This window comes from Crinia signifera, chromosome 6 (genome assembly GCF_055691185.1).
Source record: "Crinia signifera chromosome 6, ASM5569118v1, whole genome shotgun sequence".
In the NCBI taxonomy this organism is placed as follows: Eukaryota; Metazoa; Chordata; class Amphibia; order Anura; family Myobatrachidae; genus Crinia; species Crinia signifera.
In genome coordinates, this window is record NC_139222.1 from 193,243,754 (window position 1) to 193,266,804 (window position 23,051).

General features: G+C 44.2%; 1 protein-coding gene across 3 annotated transcripts in view; it reads left to right on the plus strand.

The window, feature by feature from the left end:
- ADAMTS14 (ADAM metallopeptidase with thrombospondin type 1 motif 14) overlaps positions 1-23,051 on the plus strand; it is a 158,405-nt gene that overhangs the window by 36,387 nt on the left and 98,967 nt on the right. For all 3 annotated transcript variants that reach the window (XM_083148484.1, XM_083148485.1, XM_083148486.1), the window contains exons 3-4: positions 10,785-10,941; positions 16,708-16,904. In XM_083148484.1, coding sequence (XP_083004610.1) covers positions 10,785-10,941; positions 16,708-16,904 — 354 coding nt within the window. The remainder of the gene's footprint in view (positions 1-10,784; positions 10,942-16,707; positions 16,905-23,051) is intronic.

Here is a 23,051-nt window from a genome sequence, read left to right on the forward strand (position 1 = left end):
AGAGATAGAGAGAGAGAGAGAGACTTTTAACCCTGTGAGCGACGCTGGCATTTTTAATGGATATTTAAATGATCTCTCTCAATGCAACATTGACACTCAAATGATTAATATACAGTAGATGTGAAATATAGAGGAGAGTAATACTATCTATAACTTATAATAAACCAAGATTATGTTCCACTGGGAAAATAAGCAAGTTCAAGAGAAGTTAGTGCATAGAGGGCCTTGAGAGAACCCATTTTCAAGGCCACTGCTCTCAAACCATGGTTTAGTGGTATAGGAGCTTTGTGGTACTCGAGGCGGGAAGATCAGATGACTGAGAATATCATGTGGGATAGTAATAATAGACTATACAGTATATGCCTCATTCTCTGAACAAACCAGACACCCACTGATATGGCAGCTTATGAGGTTAACTGTCAAACTGCAGCTTATTAGTTTTGTAGCTATATTTCCCGGTCTGGACCAGCAGAGGATAGGAAACTCCCAGTAGACATGCATATAGTCCCAATATAAAATATCTCTTTCACAATAGGACACCTTAGGGATCTTTGCATTTGAACAAATTGCAATGAAAATATATTGTAATCAATTAATTACAGTATATGGATGTGTAAACATATTAATTCCTCATCACATGTACACCACTGGTTTTCCAGTACCTATCTCAATCTGAACCATTGGGTGCCAGTGAGAACGTAGACTGTGGGAGGGTTTTAGAGGGGCAGTGGGAGGGAGGTAGTCATGCTGCAGATGGAGGAGTCACTCTACAGGTTGGGGGTTGAGAAAAGCAGCGCTGATGGTGAAGGGTGACAGTAGCAGTGCGGAGGGAGTGAAGCGGCACTGCGGGCAAAACAGATAGTAGGGCAAACTGCTGGAACTGAAGGTGTCGGGTTATAGGTGGTATTATTATCTTTTGCATATTTTATTATTTTTTATTATTATTATTTTTTTGGCAGCAAATAAAAAGGGGGATGGGGGCGGGTCAAGAGAAGTAATACACCTTTCAGACATACGCGAAAATATAATTGATAACTGTTCTTGAACAACTCATGTTGCACTTCTAGGAATTCAAATCCTTTTTTTTTTTTCATGCAGGGTAAATACCGGCTGCTATTGAATGTACCTCAGATAGGCCAGGGTTGCCTACTTTTAAAGTCTCGCAGCACTTTGGGGGGGTGGGGCCTGATTTAGACGTCATCAAGCCCCGCCCCTAGGGATGCTGTTAAATATCTTACTCTAGGGTGCCATCATAAAAAAAAAAGTTTGAGAGCCACTGCCATATGCTGTTACTAATGTTTCTGTCTTGTACAGCTAATTTTGGCCCTTATTCTGATCGGTGCAGATTTTTCCGCATGCGGTCGTACCGCCGATGTTTTTCCACTGCGCATGTGCAGAGGTCACTCTGCGCATGTGCAAGCGGTTTCGCCGAACCTATTCTTTAGACGCCGCACAGGGGGCGGAGAGGGGCGTGAAGGGCTACTTAGCCTCATTACCCTATGCATACGCCCCGCGTTTCATGGGCGTTCCCATGCAAACGCTGGGCGTATGCATGGTAATGAAGCCGTGACGCTTGTGTAGGGGGGGGCATCTGACATCGCCGGATGTCAGCTGCCCGCCCCCATACATGATTTCATACGGACAAGTGTCCGTGTGGTCTAGGTTGGCGGGCGCTGGTGGAGCGTGCGGCCCTGCATTTGATGTTCGGCGACCATCGAATGCAGGGGCTGCTCCCAAGATGGAGGAGGCGTATCCCCGTCCACTTTCATGCGGACCGCCACATATCCGCGTACGGACGGAGGTGGCGATCCGTATGGAAGGCGGGGATTCGCCTGCACGGTCCTGGCCGCATATTCTGATCGGGCCGCACCAATCAGAATAAGGGCCTTTGTGATCACCTACAGTACAAGTACATGTTTTAGCCAAGAATTATAGTGCATAATGTAAATCACTGATGTCCAACAGATGACTTCTACTACAGTATCTTGTCTACCCTCCCTAATAACTATCTCCATGTGCAACATTATGTGACATTATGCATGATATAGGATAACATCTCTTCCATAGATGACACTAATAGTACTAGTAAATTGCTATCTTTAATGCTACTCTACATAGACTCTAATTATTTAAATAAGCATAATGTAATAATAAGGACATTAAATTAAATGCTAGGTTCCATCAGAACTTTGTGGAATATGTGACTGCACAGACAATTATGGGAGGGAACTTTCTTATTGTGTCTATGGCAGAAACGTGTGAGGTTTCCTCCCCAGATTACCTGCTTTATATTAGAACTCATAGTTTCATCAGAACCTTGTGTCTAAATGAAATCTGTAAGCATTGAGGGGCATACACACGCTGCGATTTTAAGCTGTTTTGTAAAGCGATCTGTCTAGATCGCTTAGAAGTTAAGCCCAATCGCTCCATGTGAACCCCTTATAACAATAGTGATGCACGGTCCCACGTGTTGCTATCGCCAGCTCAGATCTAGTTAAATCGCTTAGCAAGTGAGTTCAAATCTCTACATGTGTAGAGAAATAGCTATAGCAAAAGCGATCTATTTAAAGTAACATTTTGTTTTTGCTTAGCACAAATCTCAACGTGTGTATGGGCGATTTAGACACCGGGAAGTTGAAGGGAAATCGCCTACCCTAAATCACTTACGGTAGCACAAATCTCAATGTGTGTATGGGCAATCTAGACACTGGGAAGTTGAAGGGAAATTGCCTACCCTAAATCGCTTAGCACAAATCTCAATGTGTGTGTATATCCCTTATGGCTTGTACACATGATGCGTTTTTTTTGCTAGTGGACAGTTTTGACTAATCGATTTTGTCTATATTCCCTGTTATAGTCTGTGATCTAGTCAACATTGCCTTCCATACACAGTCTATTTTTCTGGGCGATACTGACTAAGCGGTGCCACGCATCGGGATTGGCTGCATGTTTAAAATCGTGAGATATTTACTAACCTTCTACATGATTTTAACTATATAGTCAAAATCGCCTGCCGTGTGTACGCCCTTTTTGGTGATCCTCGCCGTTTAACCCCCTCGCCGGCCACATTGAATACGGTCCTATGTGTCTGCCTACCACTTTCTTATTTCAAATCTGGTAAATTTCTACAAACTAAAATAGATGTGTGATTTGATAATCTCTTTATTGCTCACATCATTACGATGTCCATCAGTTTGATTCTAATATTTTTTCATTAAGGACTGGATTTGGCTGGGGTTATCCTATTAGCCTCAATAACCCCCAGTTTAACGCGATAACACATGGTTTATGAAACTTATCCCGGAATCCATGTGTTATCACCCGATAACCACTCAATGAAAACGGGCTGTAATTGGATAACCCAATATACCGTTTTAGGCAATTTTTACCGTGCAGTAAATTAAAGCTGTCAAAAGTATAATAGCCTTAGAGTTTTGTTAAAATTTGCACATATAAATATATAAATATAGCATATTTTTTCTTTATGAAAACGTGTCCTTTAATTCTATTAAAATGTGGGGTTTTGTGCTTCTAAAAAGTATGTTACTTTAATGTGGATTTAAAACTCTTTACTGTAATTTCATTTTCTGGTAAATACATATATCTACAGTATATGTCAAATGTAAAGTACAGTAACACACTATTGCGCAATCATAATGGCTTGGACATGTGGCTCATTTTAAAATCTCAAGCAGATGATGGGTTTGAAATCTGCAGAGGAACACTACAGACACTGCAAGTCTTGGCTTAATGCTCATGTTAGCTAACAGCAGCTATTTTAAAAGCCTAAAGCACTTCAGGCAATCTTTGACTTAATGTAGACCATCTGAAAGTAGTGCATGGTCCATGTATGGATGCAATTTGTGCTTCATGAAGTTTATTGTTTTGTGTAACAGGCCAAATCTAAGCTTTTTTACAGGTGTCTCGCTGTCACAGTGCTCCAGTCAAGTTGATGATTCTGGGAATTACTTTGACAATAATGTTATATAGGTCTCACTTTTCAATCTTTTCAAAATATAGTACAATCTATGCTGCTTTAACACCGCAAAACCTGCTTTAGACCAGGTATTTAAAACTTTTTTTTAAAAACGGGTCAGAGGCAGTTTACCCCCTTTCACACCGCATCTAAATACCTGGTCTAAAGCAGGTTTGCGGTGTGAAAGCGATACACGTGAAAACGGCAAATGCTGGCTGAATCAATTTATACAGATGACACCTGGGCAGCCTCGCGCCGCCCGACCCCCCCCCCCCCCCCCCCATAAATTAATTTAAAAAAAAACGGGTCTGAAACGGGTAGGACCCTGCTTTTTTACTGTTTCCAAAAACCGTTTTTTGTGTACGTATTAGGTCATATTAAATCGATGTCATACTATGCATCCACCTAGGTTTGCTTAATGGTTTGGCTTACCTAGCTGTTTTGCTTAACTACAATAATTGTTTAGACTGGATTTTTTTTTGTTTTTTTTACATTTGCTTTTTGCTCCTTATTTTCAGTTCATAAATGTAAGCTTGTAGTCACAGACCTAGGGGGAGATTCTCTAAGAATCTCCGCCCCCCTTCGCCGCCCATCGCATATTTAATTATCGCATATGCAGTAACATATGCGATAATTATAGCAAAGGACAGCTCTTGCGTTAAGAGCTGTCCTTTGCGGTGGGAGTCGCCGGGTCCCAGCAGGTCCCGGCGGCTCCCCCCTCCCTCACACACCCGGCGCTGCTGCTGCTGCGCTGGGCTCTCCTCCTCCCTGCACCCAGAAGAGGATCAGTGCAGGGAGGAGGTCACAGGTCCGGGCAGCACTGCGCTGTGCTGCCCGGACACAGGTGAGGGGGGAGGGGGCGATGCGGGGCGGCGGGGGGTCGTTGCGGGGCGGCGGGGGAATGCGGTAGAAGCCCATTGGCTTCTATGGGGCATCGCCAGATTTTTCTGGCGATGCCCCCCGCCGCGGTAACCCGGCGGGGGATGCTTAGTGCATCCCAAAATGCAGTAAAAACCCGATATCGGGGTTTTTACCGCATTTCTAGTATAGAGAATCTCCCCCATAATGAGATTCATAATACATAGGTGTTTTGGCATGAAAGTTATAAATCATTGCAACTTTGTTAACCGAATGTTTTCCCACATTTGTAATCGCTTCATTGTTTTCCTCATACAAGTATCTAAATACTTATGTTATACAAGAACATAGGGGGTTTTTCTGGTTCACTCCATCTGGCAAATTCCTTCTTAGATGGACAAAACCATGTGCACTGCGGGGGGGCAAATGCAAAATGTGCATGGAGAATTAGATTTGGGTGAGTTATATTGTTTCTGTGCAGGGAAATTACTGCCTGCTTTATTTTTACACTGCAATATAGATCTCACTCTGAAGTAAAACCCCACCAAATCTAACTCTCTCTGCACAAGTTACATCTGCCCCACCTGCAGTGCACATGGTTTTATCCATTTGAGAAGGAATTTGCCAGAAGGACTGAACCAGAATAATCCCCATAGTTATGACTTTTAAACTGCACAAGCATAAATGTTGTAACCTTAGGAGAGAAAAATGTCCTGTTTGGCAGAAGGCTGTGGTAAATGCCACCCCTGAAGCTAAGGAGGTCATTCTAGTTCATCCTCACCATTGCGAATTCGCAACGGTGAGTGATGTTGATGGACTGTGCATGTGCTTATTCACTTATGCGCATGTGCGCGCAGGGGACGTGTGGATGCAGACTGCAGTCATGTCCATGTGAACAATACCATGGCAATTCACCGTTGAAGCAAGTCCCGGGGCTAGGCAGCTGACGTCACCAGATGTCACCTGCCCACCCTCTTCGCACCGCAAATCTAAGTCAGCAGAGAATAACTTTGATCTGTGAGCACTTGGGAAATCATTCGATGGTCGGCAACCATCAAATGACTTCTGCCCCGCACCCAAGCTGCGAATGGATGTTTATGCAAATCATCCATTCGCATGCGTGCGGGTGATATCTGCGTGCGGGCAGCATGCGGGCTTTTGTGTGGTGGGAATTTTGCAGCTTTGCAGGCCAATCAGAATGACCTTCTAATTGTAGCCACATAAGTTGAATTTATGTTCTAGTTTAACAAATTGTATTGTCATTTTCTTCAAGTAAGCCCCATTTTGAGACAATTTTATGGGAACTATCGCACCACAGTATATCTGTTCTTAAGGCTGCACTTACATTTAGTAATAGGTGACTACAACAATATGAAAACACATTTACAAGCATTCCAAGACAGTGGTTTTGATATTTATTTATTCTGTGAGAAAACGCTGAAACATATTGAATAACATTATCACATCAAAGAACACTGGCAGCTTACAACTAACCAGGGCAGCTGAGAGGAATGCCAGGCCACGGTAAAATTGGGGGCATGGCCTAATCGTGGGAGGTGTGGCCACCTCCCGCGATTAGGTAACGTCCCCAAAATTATTACGGGGAGAGTGAAAAAACCCTCTAAAGTTGAGGGGGGAGTGTTATTATCCCCCCACCCCCACCCCTTCAGCAGCAGAGCCAGCAACAGGGGGGTCAAGGGGGACAAGTGTGACAGGCCCTAGAGATCTGAAGGGCCCCAGAGCTTCCATGCCCCAATACAGCCACCTGTACTTGCTGGCCTGTTAGTGACCCTCGTGGCCCGGCCATCTACTGTGCACCATCTGTGTGTGGCTGAGTCTCACTGACTCACTGTGTGCCACTGCTATCTACTTTGTGTGCACCCTGCCGCTCCGCTCTCAGAGCCATCTTCTCTTCTCTGTGTGTGCACGACCTTTGGCCGCAGGTGCACAGCCATACCTGCTGCTGGCGCTGTGGCCTCAGTCTCTGGCTCCTGTACTTTTACTGCACATGCGCAAGTCGTCTGTTCCGCACTCTGTGAACGATCTGCCTGCTGGTAGTGCTCAGCGTTCTTTTGTGAAAGTGACAGGCCAGAAGCTGCGGGAGACAGCAGGAAGCAGCAGCCAGGAGCCAGGCCAGCAGAACTGAGAATGAGAGAAGTCCGCACATGAAAGCAGAATCTGGAGCAACGAAAGGTTAAATGAGGCTCATGCAGAAGAGGGGGGAGACCCCAGAAATATAATTGTACAGGGCCCCAAGATTTCTGTTGCCAGCCCTGAACAGCAGCAGCAGCACACACCTACAGCATGTGCTGTGCTGACAGCAGGCTCAGCACGAGCTCTCATGTTGTCAGTGAGACGCTCATGCTGAGCCTGCTGTCAGTACACCACATGTTGTACTTGTGTGCTGCTGCCGCACGCGAGGGACTGACGGGGTCAGACCAGGGCCCCCCGCCGGGCCCCTTCCACAAGCCCGGGTTCAGATTATTAGTACCTGCTCCCCCCCCCCACTTTTGGCAGCCCTGCAAGTAACTATAGGTAGGATTATCCTACATTTAGTTACTGATCAGTAACAAAGCAAAATAACATAACATTTTTAGCAGTATGAGTTGTAGTTTTGTGAGTAATAGCAAATATATAACTCCACGTGTTACATACGATGAGTCACCCGGAACTGGGTAAGACCAGCCCGCACGCCAGGCCCTCCCTGTGTAGTGATTGCAAAGTTTACTAATTAGCATTTTTCGCTAATCAGCAGGGTTTACTGAATTAGCCTCACTGTACATCTGAGATGTATTGGAGCCATGCGTCAATTCCCCAGTGGCCAGGTCTGGAAATCTGTTAAATGAAACATCTTTAAAAATCCCGATTACCAGTTTGGACTTTCGAAAATCGGTACTTTTCAACATGGTTAATTTCTCTGATGGCTCGCCGATTATGAATTGCTGCCATTTAGCGTTTTAGTGTTTTTGTTTAGCATTTTATCAATTTCTATTTCAAGCTTTGATAATCTCCCATACAATCTGTTATACATATGTCCTTGCCGACTGCCCATTTATAGTTGTACTGACTTTTTACAGCCAGACATTTTTGCTTTGCTTATGTGACTAGCACTGGTGCTACTGCTGTTTTCTTATTTTCATTTTTGTAACTTTTAATTTTTAAATAACACAATATGAAAGGCAATGTGTAATATGTCCAAATTTTCTATGAAAAAGAGGGAACCGTTTGTTGTACAGTTTTGTAATATAGACCCTTATTCTGGTTGGTGCGGTAATGTCCGCGTGCGTTCGGGCTGCCGATGTTTTGTGTCTGCGCATGTGCAGAGGCGTCTCTGCGCATGTGTGAACGGAACGCACGTCCAAATTCCGCATGAAATGTGTACACTACGAACAGGGGGTGGAGAGGGGCGTGAAGGGCTATTTGGGCTCATTACCATATGTTTACACCCCGCGTTTCATGGGCATTCCCATGCAAACGCTGGGCGTACGTATGGTAATGCGGTCATGACGCACGTGTAGGGGGCGACCTACGAATGATGGGGGAGGTTCCCTGAGATGGAGGAGGTGTATTCTTGAGAAATACACATGCGGTCCGTTCGGACAGCTTCTTACCGCGTTCGGACGGAGTTGGCGATCCGTATGGAAGGCGGGGTTTCGGACGTACGGTCCTGGCCGCATATTCGGATCCGGCCGCACCGATCAGAATAAGGGCCATAGTTGGGTACAGTGTTTAGTGTAAGACCATCTTTTCACCTTGTTAAAGGTGACCTGCACCACACCAAATGTATAGCCATAGAATCCATTACATGTCTTTGGCATGATCTCCAGCAGAAAATTCATGCTGCTTCCTTGTGTCTTGTAATTTGTTTTACTCTAATAATAAACATGTGTTTGTGAGTTCACTAATGACCACTAATGACCCTACTATTGATGTGAAACTCAGACATCTGTCCAGGGTATTACACCTTAATGTATACCATCTTAGCTCATTGACATATGTGTTTTTATTTTTGAGAGTATCACCTCTTCTGTAGTAAACCGGCTTGTACTGTACTTATAGTAGGGTATATCTATCCCCTCTGCTTCATTTTATGTCTCCTTCACTATGTCCAACAAACTTCATCTTGCTGTATATCAATACTTTTCCTATTCTACTTTTACAAATGTGTGTAAACAATGTTCTGTCACCTTCCCTCTCACCACCTGGGTTTTTTGTCTCTTTTACAAACTGTACTTTTTATAGCTTTAGTATATTTTGTCCTCTTCCTAATTTGTTCCATCTATGTGTTTTATATAGTGTTTTTTAGCATTTGCCGCAATTTCTGCTGACTTGGAGCATCATATTGGCCATCTCAATGGATGCATTGGGGTGCCAACATTTAACAGTTTTGTTTTTTTATTTATGTAACACCTTCACACATTTTTGAACCCCTCTAACACTGGACAGCTGCTCTCCCTTACGTAACACTCTGTTACTTCACTGCTATTCATTTTTTAATACTAAGGGGGGTATTCAATCACGACTGTCGATCTGGCCGGACAGCCATGACCCTGGCCTGCTTTCGTTTTGTTCAACTGCAGATCGCCAGGCGCGATTCAATGTCCCACTTCGAGATTGGCGAACAAGGGGGCGTGTCTGCGTAAACGTCCCTGGATTGACGATATTCGGCCACGCTCGCGACAATTCACGGCCGAAATCAACAAAACGGGCCCGACTGCTTTTAATGTCGGGCCCATTCTGTCGATCTGCCTCTTCAATGCTGTCGGGAAAGACAGCATTGAATAGGCGTTCACCGCTATTTCCCCCGTCGTAAACAGTGGTCCAGATTGAATACCCCCCTAATGCTCTAATGCTTCACTGCTATGCTTTTATTTGTGTGGTGCACAGGGGTGGTTTGGATGGGGCAGTTTGGGGGTACCCAGCACCCCAAAGGTGAACCCCTATAATTTTAGGGACATACATGAGGTTACAATGACATTTGGTGGGCAAGCTCATAATATTGGCTAATTGTATGTCAAAAACTTGTGTATGATTTAAAATGATTTATCACAATTTTAATTGCTGATTTAGTGACTGATGTCACCAAAAGCCCCCTACTATAGACACATTTGATGCTACAGGGTAAATGTAACAGCCTGCCCAGCTTTGGCAAGTTCCTGGCCAGTCTGCCTGATGTTTTAAAGGGGCAATGTATGAGATCCATATGTCTAAAAGGGTGTACAGACAGGCAGGCTGCTGTCAATTTTGACTAAAGGATTTTCACTCTGGCCTTTATTCAGATCTGATCACAGTACAAATTTGTTTGAAAAATGGGCAAAACCATGTGCACTGCAGGTGGGGCAGATGTAACATGTGCAGAGAGTTAGATCTGTGTGAGTTATTTTGTTTCTGTGCAGGGTAAATACTGGCTGCATTATTTTTACACTGCAATTTAGATTTCAGTTTCAACACACCCCACCCAAATGTAACTCTCTCTGCACATGTTACATCTGCCCCACCTGCAGTGCATATGGTTTTGCCCATTTTCCAAACACATTTTACTGCAATCAGATCTGAATAAGGGCCTATGTGTGATCTGGCTATATGCCAAATACACACAGATGTGCGGCTTAGGAAATATTGCCTTGCCTGCACAGTTTATTCTGTCTGGCGATAGCAACGCCAAGGGGCCCGCACATTGCTATTGCCTGCAGTGTACACATGGCTCGATTTTGGTCAACCTTGTAGGAGATTTTTACTAGCCAAATCGCTGTACACAGATTAAGAGATCCACATGTACACAGATTTCTAGAAAGATATTGGTTTTCTCACTATACTAACTGATCACAGACTTTCCTATGTTCCGCATTCAATGAGCAATAAATGTAGTCCATAAAATACAATAATGAAAATAATTAGCTTTCTATTTATATAGAAGAAATGTTAATTATAAGCAATGTATTTGTTCCAGGCTGGCTTGATCCGGACAGACAGCAGCGAATTCTTCATTGAGCCTCTAGAAAGAGGACAGCAGGGTGAGGAGGAGAATGGACGTGCACATGTGGTCTACAGGAGATCTGCTATTCAACAAGATAACTTCGGAAGCCAAGAGGGCATGCACAATGAAGGTACTGTACCGCAGACAAGATTTGTGGGCTGTGAGTCTGTTCTCCCCACAGAATAGATTGGCATGCTGTTTTCTAGTTGTTCTAGTTGTTGATCTTTCTGTTTATATATACTATATATATTTATAAGCAACACTCCGAGCTGCAATAAAACACGGAGGGCTGGTATGAAAAAAAGGGATTTAATTTAAAAATCATGCAATCAGTTTTTTTTTTAGACAAATTTGGGGGGGGCTAACTGAATACCCGCCAAGTGTTACATAGCTAGGGTTAAGATACTAAGTCTTGGATAGTGGTAAAGTAGACAGAGATTATGTACCAGTCAATCCAATCCTAACTGTCATGTTACAGACTGTGTTTGAAAAGTACTATTGGTTGGTACTTTATCTCTCTTTATCTTTAACGCTTAGTACAACTGCTCCTGGTACTTTTATTGCTCGTTTAAATTAATAGTAATCATCAATTCCATTTTAAATGAAATAATATGCTGTGCCCTTATACAAACTTGCTAATGAGTAATTCATAAGAAACCCCAATTCAAAATGAATCTATATACTAGACTCATAAACCCCAGGGATCACAGATTACAGCCACATTGCTCCAGATTGAGCTGAAGAGCTCATTGATCTGCAGTTAAATCATTTAGGAGTATAAAGATTTCTATAAAAAGACTTAAGTTAAGGTCTGTAAGGTTAAATGTTAGTATACTCAGCGGGTGTCCATTCTTTTGACATTACCTCCTGTTCATTTTAAGATTTAAAATAACAATGGATGTGATTGTACAGTAAATCATTGCAGTACCAAAGAAACTAATGGTAATATATTAATAATAATAATGTGATAACAAACTTGACTCTTTACAATATAGCAATACTAGTTACTGCAAGCAGTAGCATACATTGTGGCATTAGTATCCTTGAATTATATAAATTGTAATTTTTCTTAGTGTATGAAATCCTATTCAGCGTGGAATTCCATTATATTAATTTTGTTGACTTCTTTCTTAAATCCCAACCGCCCCACACCAACAAATCAAAATAACCATGTAATACGAGGGTTGTTCAATAAATAAGGTAATAAGACCTCTGATTGCGTAAATGTATTCAACTCGTACATATACATTTAATCAATAATATTGCCTTTGTACAGATTATTTTTCCACATAGTCCCATACTTGTATAAGCATTTGTTTAAGCAGTATATAAAGATAACTATGGTGGCATAGAAGAAACCAATATCAAGCAAGCGCAATAATGCCAGATGTTGTGCACCGTACTGACTGAGCACCTCTCTCTCCTTCTGCTGGGCCAATCTTTTTTATTCTCTTCCATTTGATGCAGAGTCTTCCATTTATCACTGTGCACTAGTTCCTGTAAATATTGGTATATGCAGCATGTAATTTTACATACTTTACAGAATATGGGAACAGATTTTACTAAATGGGATGAGTTCAGCATCCCGGCAGTTGGGAAGCAGGAGTTCACATATCGACACTGGTTTCCCAACTGCCACCGGTAGACCAGTGGCGGAATCCTGACATTGATTAGGATGCCGACTCCAGAATCCCAACTGCCGGGATGCCAAATGTAAGTATGCTGTGATGGGATAAGGGAAAGCTGGAGAGAGGCTGGGTTTAGCTGTGAGAGGGCAGAAATTGGCACTTTGATAGGGGGTTAGGGTAATGTGATGGGGTACAGGGGTTATTATTAGACACTAGCGGAGAGGGGTTAGGGACAGGCTGTGGGAGGGAGGGTTAGGATCAGGGAGGGAGGGTTAGGGGAGCAGGGTAAGTATACTTACTTGAGCCCTGTTATGATTCCCTCCTTCGGGATGCCAGCATCGGTATTCTGACACATCCCATATGATGCATTCCGTATAAATGAATACTCCGACACCGTCATCCAACACCTTAAACGTTTGAAAAAAAAACAGATCTGTTGTACAAATGGGAGGAAAACAAATACAAATTGTGAATCTTAATACAGATATAGCCATTCTCACATATTTATATTGCTGGTGGAAACTGTGAATCTCTTAGCTTGGGTACCTGCACTATTTAAGGTCCCTAAATGTGTTCTAGGTTTGACAATTTCATCTAGAGATTATAATATGGGAATAAAGAAAACAGACTGGAGGCTGGTGAGCACACTACATTCCCTTCTTCTCCTGTGGTGTACAGCGTTAGATCCAGGAGTTGGGCAAAAGATTCTAACAAAGCAGAGATTACGTGATATTGTGAGCAGCCGGCTTGGGGCCAATTCACTGCATAGACATTAATGACCTCTACAATTTACAAATGCATGTGACAGTGGCTCTGCAGATCATTGTCTCGACAGTATCTCTCCCTGTTTTGTTACTGAAAACAACTTTTTGTTTATGAATTGAAAAGATAAACCTTTCACAAAATGTGTCACCATAAAGAAAGTCACTCTGGCTAAGCTTCAGAAAATATTCCCAACGGTATCCAAAAGTTTTAGTAGCGATTGTGGCCAGGACAATACTTTAAACCACGTTATTGTTTTATCCTGCCCAGCTAATAAGACTTTTTTCAATGTCAGTGGCAACTTTATAGCTATGGTCACCTCTCTCAATCATTTGTCATGTACGAGCAGATGTTTTATTTATGTATTTATTTATTCAGTCTTTAACAATTACCTATAAACTGTAGTGGCAGACAGACAAAGCAGGAAGAGTACCGTGCTTGCAAGCTTACAATCTAGGGAAATAGGCATTGATACACATGGATACGTTCTACATATTGCATAATGGGCCATCCAGAGTGCAGAAGTTCAGTTGAGCTGTATGAACTGGGAACACAGCAGTGTATCCTAGGGTCCGGTGCATGTAATAGTAAAGAATGATAAAATACCTACAGTTCTGTGTGATCGGTACAGCTCCAAATCAATCACTCTTTTATTATCAGTTACCCAGAAGTTCTGAGCAGTTTTACAAATGCAGATCGTGACCACTTTGTAACACTATAGCTGCATATACTGGAAAGATAGATCGATCGATAGATAGATGGTTTTTGTTGCAAGATTACCACATTTCGCTGGAGCATATACTTCCACAGGCATTGGGAGTGAGATTCTCGACAGGGGTTCAGGCGATCCTCTAGAGGATTCCTTTATCTCCATAGGTCCCTTGTGTGGGATCTACGGTCTCTGTGTGATGTGCAGTGAAAAATGTTCAGAAGTATCTGTTCAATTGTCTGAAAAAGTGGGTCAGAAAGGAGCGGTGGTGGGCTTCAGGCAGTTCGGAGAACGCCTCTACAATCCCATAGGCTGGGTAGCCTATATTCTTTCTGATCTCCGTTTCTATGGTGATTCATCTGTGTTTTCACACTCACTTCACTGAGTACTTTATGTGGGGTACTTTATGTGGAGAGAGCCTGTAGTGGGGTAATCTCAGTGGGAGAGAGCATACCTCCCAACAGTCCCTATTTTAGCGGGACAGTCCCGATTATTAGGGCCTGTCCCACTGTCCCACTGTCCCACCCGCGGGCGTCAGTGTCCCGCGGTGAGGGGGGGCTGTTGGGAGTCCCCCCTGTCGGCTGCTAAGCAGCAGGGAATAAACGCTGTGCGCATGCGCACAACGTCTATTCCCGCAGCCAGGCTGGGGGCATGGCTAGAGGCTCACAGAGCCTCTGGGTCATGCCCCCATAGCGGCAAAATGGGGGCGTGGCCTCGCGGGAGAGCCGCGAGTACAGACCACGCCCCCTAAATTAGGCCACCCCCCCCCCAAAATTTCAGCAGTGTCCCGAGTCTGGGCACAAGAAAGTTGGGAGCTATGAGAGAGCCTGTGTGGCTTCAGGTGATCTTATGGACACCTTTACAATCTCATAGGCCTGTGCCTACGTCACCTCCCACTGGTAATGTTAGTCTGATGTGGATGTCAGCGGCTCGAACAGAATTGATTGTGTGGTGTAGATGTGGTTGTTACACTCACGTTTGGATGGCGCCGGCCGGAATGGATTCCACTTATCAGGGGGTCCGTACTGTCCCGTTGTCAGGGCTTCTACCCTGCAGCGTTCTGCTGGATGGTGAACCCTGGATGCCGTAGCTGGCTCAGGGGCTTCTTGTCCGGCCACTGGTGTGGTGGAGTCTTTCTCTGTGCACATGGAGGGGAAGCCACACTTCCCTGCTTCGCTGGTTTCTGAGCTCCGGCTTTCTGTTCCCGGCGTGTCCTTGATGACGTCACCCGGGTGCCGGAGTTTGCTCAATGTTTAGCCGCAGATGTTTACAGATCTTCTTCCTGTTATTAGGGAGTGATCTGGATTAGTGTGTGTTGTGATCTCCTACGCATTTCGGCATACAGGAGACTCCACCACACCAGCGGCCGGACAACAAGACCCTGAACAGCTACGGCATCCAGGGTTCACCATCCAGCAAAACGCTGCAGGGCAGAAGCTCTGACAATGGGACAGTACAGACTTTTTTTTAAACACAGCCTGTAACATGGCAGTTATGAGGTGATTGGCTGGACGTTTATCTCTCTTTATCACCCTTGCATTTATCTCTTGTTAAGGCTTAACCCCTTGAGTGGTGGGTTTTGCTGGGGCAGGACAAACCTACCAGGGCAGGTTTATCCTGCCCCAGCAAAACCCACAGAAAGCTAGAAGCAGCCCCCCCCCTCGCCTCGGCTCCGCAATTAGTACACCGGAGCTTCCTTGCACCCTCTCTCCCCCTGCCTAAGCCACCTGTCACATTTAGCAGTGACATCAGCTGCAGGCTGGGGGATGTTCGCGGCTCGGGAGGACTCGGGTGCCTGAGCGCTTCCAAGTCCCCCCGAGCCTGGCCGACCATACCCGAGCATGCCGCCGACGTCACTGTAAAATGAGTGACGGGCTGGCTGGCGGGCGGGTCAGGGAAGCTCCGGCATACCGATCACCGGAGCAAAGGTACAGGGGGGGACTGGAGCTGGTCCCTGGGGTGTGCTGTAGAGGTGCTGCGCCAGTGGTGCACACCTGGACACCACTGGCGCGTGCGCACCTATTGTATAATAGTAGTATGCCCGGAGATTTTCCGGGACAGCCCACTGCGGCAGCGCAGCTGAGCCCGGAAAATCTCCGGGCATACCACTCAAGTGGTTAATACATCTGCCCCGTTGGCTTTTAACTCCTGTTTTTACTAGCTGAAATATCAGACTGTGGGGCAGATGTATTACGCCTGGTGAAGTGATAAAGTAAAGATACTGTAAAGTGGAAGGTGATAACGCACCAGCCAATCAGTTGTGTTTGAAAAATGACAGGAGTTGATTGGCTGGTGCATTGGTACCTTCCACTTTATCACTTCACAAGGCTTAATACATCTGCTCCAGTGTCTATTACAGTCTTTCATTTGAGGTACAAGAATAAATAGCTATACAAGAAGAGCTGTTACTAGCTACAATGACTGAGCTAGACTGATCAGTTGTCCTCGCCCTGGCATCAACATTCAATGCTTTTTGAATTGTTCCAAAAGTATATTTTCACCTTCAGCTGTCATGTAATAGTATTCCATCTTTGTCATGTAATAGTATTCCATCTTACCAACAGATTTTGAATATTGTCCTGATATTTTCATATCTTCTTTGATTCTCATTAGGAAGAAAGCTAACTACAGTATGGTCCAGGAGTGGACTAGTGAGGCTAAAGCCACCATTCTGTGTTGTGACAGAATAGGCTATATGAATGCATTGACAAACTATAGTCTAGTGTACAGCTCCCGGGAAAAGTACCCATACCTTGGTCATTACTTCATGTAATTTACAGTGTGTTTTTTCTTTCAGTTTCAAAAAGCGAGGTGGGCGACCTACCCTTTGCATTGGATTCAATGCGAGACAGGTTGTTGGAAAATGAACGTAAGAAGCGCCATGCCCAAAAGGATGACTATAACATAGAGGTGCTGCTGGCTGTAGATGACTCCGTTGTGCGTTTCCATGGAAAAGAACATGTGCAGAACTATGTCCTCACCCTCATGAACATAGTGAGTTAGATTTCTTTATTTTTATTGTCTTTTTTCTTGCATATGTGTACTTTGTTCTTGTTCAAAAAAATTGTTTGATCTAAAAATACCATCCAACTTGCTTTGTAAGTTGTTTTGTATATTTCTTCTCTGTACTTGCGTAGTATCACGGCTCCCACGATGGGCATCGTATAGGAAAAAATCGCATTGCATCGCATGCCATCGCATGGGATGTGATGCGATGCCATTTTTCACAGAAATCATTGACATGTGTTAAAATCATGTTAAATGCACCCCAAAGGGCATTTGTTACTGTACCACCCCCACTATGAACGCCAACCCGAAGCATGGCGAGTATAGCGAGCCCGCGAGGGGCGGCGGTACGCGTCCTAGGACCTTTTCATACCCCCACTATCCATGTCGGTGTGGAGTTGAGAATAGAAAGTGTGGCGAGCGCAGCGAGCCACCGAGCCTGAAGCGTGGCAAGCGGACACCTGTGAAGCCCGTGAGGGGACGCGGATACCTGTGAAGGTATCCGCGTCCCCTCGCTGCGCTCGCCACGCTTCGGGCTCGGTGGCTCGCTGCGCTCGCCACACTTTCTATTCTCAACTCCACGCCGATGTGGATAGTGGGGATATGAAAAGGTCATAGGACGCGTACAGCCGCCCCTCGGGGGCTCGCTACGCTCGCCACGCTTCGGGTTGGCGTTGATAGTGGGGGTGGTACAGTGTGAAAAATGACATTTGGGGTGCATTTAACATGTTTGCTACTAATTTAAATGCATTTGGATGCATTTGTGATCAAAATCGCATGCAATGCGATTTTTATAACAAATGCATAAAAAACCCGGAAGCATCGCATGCCATCGCATGCCACTACATATGGCATGCGATGCCATGCGATGGGAGCTGTGAAGGTATACAAGTACCTTCTTCTCTACACCTGTTTACATTTGAAGAAGCCATTATGTGGGCAGTACCAATGAGAATTCAGGCCATTCTGTTCTCTAGGCATTAGTGACGTCACATGTGCATGAGTTATGAATTCATAATGAAGAAGGTTGAATATTTGCTTATGAATCATTAGGTTAATAGAGCGCTGCTCTTGGGGATGCTTTGTATTATAATTCGATTTTGACTATTCGATTTTGGCTAACTGCACTTTAGATGTACAGTACTTTAGATTTAGACTGTCTTGCAATTTGGCCCTAGGCAGGCCAAATACATTCTACAGGCGAGATAGTCAAGATAGACTTTCCTGCACAGTCTATTTTTCTATTCAATACAGGTTGAGTATCCCGTATCCAAAATGCTCGAGACCAGGAGAATTTTGGATAACGGATTATTCCGTATTTCGGAATATTTTAATATTTTAATGATGTATTTTGAGGTATATTGCATTTATGCTGTATAAACACATCAAATACATGAAATGCACATAAATATATTTTATTTGTTCAAAAAACAAGGTTTCAAAACATGAAACAAAATTTGTGTACTAGCTCAGATACTGAATTTGAATGCCAAGCAAGCATTTTCTTGCACATATATAGTGCCAGTTACATATCATGTCCCCAGTGATGCTGTTACAATTGTCCCTAGTGAGTTTTTAGCAAAAATAATAATTTTTCTTCACTTTCTGGAATGTATGGTTTTTGGAATAATTCGGATAACGGATATTCGGATACGGGATACTCAACCTGTACTGAATAAATGGGGGCATGCATCGTCAATGAATGTGGCTGAACACTGTGTGATTCCGACTGACTTTCTATTCGATTTTGAATATATAGTCAAATCAATACACAGAATCACATCATATGTCCACAGCTTTCCAGAATTCTTCAACATTCTAATACAAAGCATCAACACGTTTTGTGCTCTACTAACCCTATGATTCAGTAACATACTGTAATGAAGGTTTGGTCACCTTCTAGTTTGAGCAGCACCAAATCCCCTACAGAGTGACCCATCAATATTTGAACATTTGCTTGGCATACAAAATAAATGCATTTGCAGGTGCCCCTCAGAAAAGCTTTACTTCCATGTGTAATCATGCATAAAGCATTAGCTTTCACAGTGGTTGAATTAAGAGTGTATACATAGTTTTATTAAGTGACCACGGTTGTTGTATATGTACTGTACATTTTCTGAATGAGGCGCGTTGGTCTCCAATAACATTTACCACGTTCAGTAATGACCTGCATTAATTAAGTTGACCTGTTGCTTAATCTTTGGACACAGCAGTGGATCACAGACTCCTGCAGTGGGTGTCTATTAAAACTGTGCATTTTTTAGTACAGATGCTGAGCACAGAGATGTAGCGGCTGTAGCTATAGTGTCCACCTCTGCATCAGCCCCATTGACTGTTTAAAGGAGTCCAAGACATGTATTGTAACATCGTAGATGAGTCAGGTGAACTAGGTAACAGACTGAGAAAGTTGGGTCTTTAGGTTTCATTTCTGTCTGGTCTAGACCGATGGAAAGGAAATGCTGTACACCTGAAAGAAATAGGTACATAAAGGAAGATGGGATTTACAGCAATAGATGAAAAAAGTGTTGGTTATGGAAAGGGGAATGGAGTGGGAATAAGCAGTGGCATTACTACGGGTTTCAGATAGTGCGGACTGCCCCGGGTGTCACCTGCCAACACTTCAAACAGCACATGGCTCCATTCACAGTGTAGCAGCCAACACTACCAAGACAGTCTCTGGAAGCAGCCTAATATATCTGGGACCCCTAGAGTGATGAAAATGGGGGTCAGTCCGTGAGGCCACACCCCTTTCACAAGAGGGCACAACCCTTTTTAGCTGTGTGCACATGGAGTTTTTATACACACCAGGTGTCACCCAGGTTAGTGATGCCCCTTGGATAAATGAAAGGAGTTGCAGATGTTTATTATGTAATGTTTAATGCAACATGTTCTTCTCCTCCTTTTCTCAACTATAATCTTATGTTGCCATTAATACTTTTGGTGGTTGAAATCTTTGGCTGCTATTCAACATCTAATGGGCTGGTTTATCGATGAGTTTTATCATATGTGATGACTTTTAAAACTCATTGCACATAACAGATGGTGCTCCGACGAATCAGCCCCTAAATGTCATGTGTTTGAAAAATGGCAGTTGGGAGCTGATTGGTTGGAGCCTGAACCTGTTATGATGGTATATAAGCAAAACTTATGCAGTTGTATATTTACTTCAGAATTTATCCATAACAACCTTTTGGCCTAGGGGTGCTGTCATTCAAAAAAGTTTGGGAATGACCGATTTACGCCATAACCAGGGCCGGCGCCACCACTAGGCAGGTCTAGGCATTTGCCTAGGGCACCGGCCACTGGAGGGCGGCAGTTCGCCCCTCGCCCCCCGTGCAAAGGGGGTACCTGCTGTGCCTACTGGGGAGCGGGCAGGGGGTCTATGCCGGCTTCTGACAGGAGCCTGCAGTGGTGTCCTTGCCGCGTGGGTACCTGCGGCGCTGTGTATAAAGCTGGCGGCGGTGGGGAGTCCCTGCAGTGAATAAGAAATAACTAGCGCTATCCGCCGGGCTATGCGGTGGAGCGGGAAGTGCTGCCGGGTTTGAAAACACTGGCTGCACGCTGATTGGCTGAGATTCAGCCAATCAGCATGCGGCCAGTGTTTTCAAAGCAGAAGCGCTTCCCGCGCCGCCGCATAGCGCTAGTTATTTCTTATTCACTGCAGGGACCCCCCGCCGCCACCAGCTTTATACACAGCGCTGCAGGTACCCATGCGGCAAGGACACCACTGCAGGCTTCTGTCAGACGCAAGCATGGACCCCCCTGCCCGCTCCCCAGATGGCGCAACAGGTACACCTCGCCCCCACCCCCGGGGCACCCCCACCCCGACTCGCCTGGGGCGCTCCGGTGCCTTGCACCGGCCCTGGCCATAACCAACCATAATCATGTTTGTTTTTTTTCGCATATTGGCTTTTCCCAAGCATTATTCTAAAGAGATCTTCTGTACTTAATAATAGGAATGTCGAAAAATTATTTGTAACAGTCTTTTTTTTAATACCTTGTTTGGTCCAGGTTGTTCAAAATGATTATTTTGTTAGATTTCTAGTTGTAGTTTTCCTGGAAGTGCCAATTGTAGCATTGATGTTCCAGTGTCTAGTTGTAATACTTATCTGGGCACCAGATGCTGCCTGTGGAGAAATTCTTTCCGTTCCATTGTCCTTCCTGCTCTTCTCATTCTCCTTTTTATGCTGTTTTATTGCTTCTAATCTTAGATCGCGCAGACGCTAAATGTACTGTCTTGTACAATACAAATGAGAGTCTGCAAAACTGTGTGTGATGGGTTTCTGAAGATATTATCTGCAGATACGTGTTCCCTTGCTTTACCACCCATCATATTACACTGGTATATGGAGATTGTGGTACAAGCATCAGATTTAACAAACAATTCCAAGAATGCGTTAATAATGGCTTTTTGAGAGCTTTGAAGCAAAGCTGAGCGTTATTCTCAGCACTCCATGGTAAAATACAAGCTGCCTCTACACTTATGATAATAATTGTTATGGCTTTGGTAAAACCTGTATGAAAATGTTTAGCTTAATCCACCTGAAGAATATTAAAGCTTTGCTGTGAACCAATGACTGAGCACGTGTATGTTATATTTCATTTACGTGCTAGGGCTGGCTCAGAGTTTCCCTAAAAGGGTTAATATACCATTGTATCTTATGCAAAAAGTTCACTATCTTTGGACAATGCCAAAAATTGTGCATAAAAAGGCTCCTTACATTTTTGGCTTCTATGGTTTCAGAAATGTCCATGTGCATTATCTGACCAGGAGAAATAGAAACTATATAAATAAATGTCATATTTCTTGCAGCTGTGCAGAATGTAATACCTTGGATATGAGAGGGCTAGGCTTGGGTAAAATATCTAAAGTAACTTCAATAGAGTCCATTTCTCTGTCAATCCCCACAATAATTTGTCAGATTTTTTTTAATTAGTAAGGAGATGATCCAACCATTGGGCTTTCAGTAAGCAAGTAAGTAAGTTTTATTTATATAGCGCACTTTCTCCAACAGGACTCAAGGCGCTTTACAGACATTAAAAATAACAATGCACATACTGTAATACAAAGGGTTATCAGGATGAGCAACAATTTTCAGTAGAGATATACATCACACATACAGATATGCACTAGATGCATTCTAATGAAGGACATGGACAACATATATTTACTGAGCTGTACAGCACCCAGGCAGCCATTCAGCAGCGCCACATGGTGAATGCACCAGCCAGATAGGTAGTCAAGTCAAACAGTACAGATATAGGACACGTACAGATATATACTAGATGTACTCTATTGAGCGACATGGACATGGGGAACATATATTTACTAAGCTGTACAGCACCCAGGCAGCCATTCAGCGGCGCCACTTGGTGATTACATCAGGCAGATTGGTAGCAAGTAAAACCTGTACAGATATAGGACACTACGGTGTGACACAAGGTACATATTTGGCTAGCAGCCAAATAGGGGGGGTCTTATGCTTAAGCGGGGTGCAGGTTGGGCACTTGTAGGGAGGGATAGGGTTAGGCTGCTAGAAGGAAGGGGTACAGGAGTGGGTTAGAATGCTGTTTGAGCCCATGTATGGATTTTCACTATCAGGATGCCAAGGTCAATATTATGACTGATGGCATCCTAAATGCCAGGATACAATGTGTATCTCTCAGTCGGTGCTATTTCCTATTTGATATTTTCTTATTTCATTGTGAACGTTACCTGGCTACGGAAGGAGGTGACTGTCATTTTTTAGTCTAAACCTTTATTAATGAGAATGCAGCCTGTTAACCCCTTCACGACATTTGACGTATATATACGTCATGGTCGGGAAGTACTTCCCGACCGTTGACGTATATATACGTCATGACTTCTAACTGTCACTGCGTCTAGAGACGCAGTGACAGTTAGGTGATGTCTGCTGTCCCTGACAGCAGACATCCCCCCTCGTCGCCCAGGGGGGGCAGGGGTGCCCCCCCCGGTCGGCGATCGCTGTGATTGGCTGTTCAAATCTGAACAGTCAATCACAGCGTTTCCTGTGTTACCGGCGGCTAAGCCGCTCGGTAACACAGAAAACGGTGGTGATCGGTGCAGCACCGATCACCACCGAGCGGCAGCACCCCCCTCCCACCCGCCGGGCA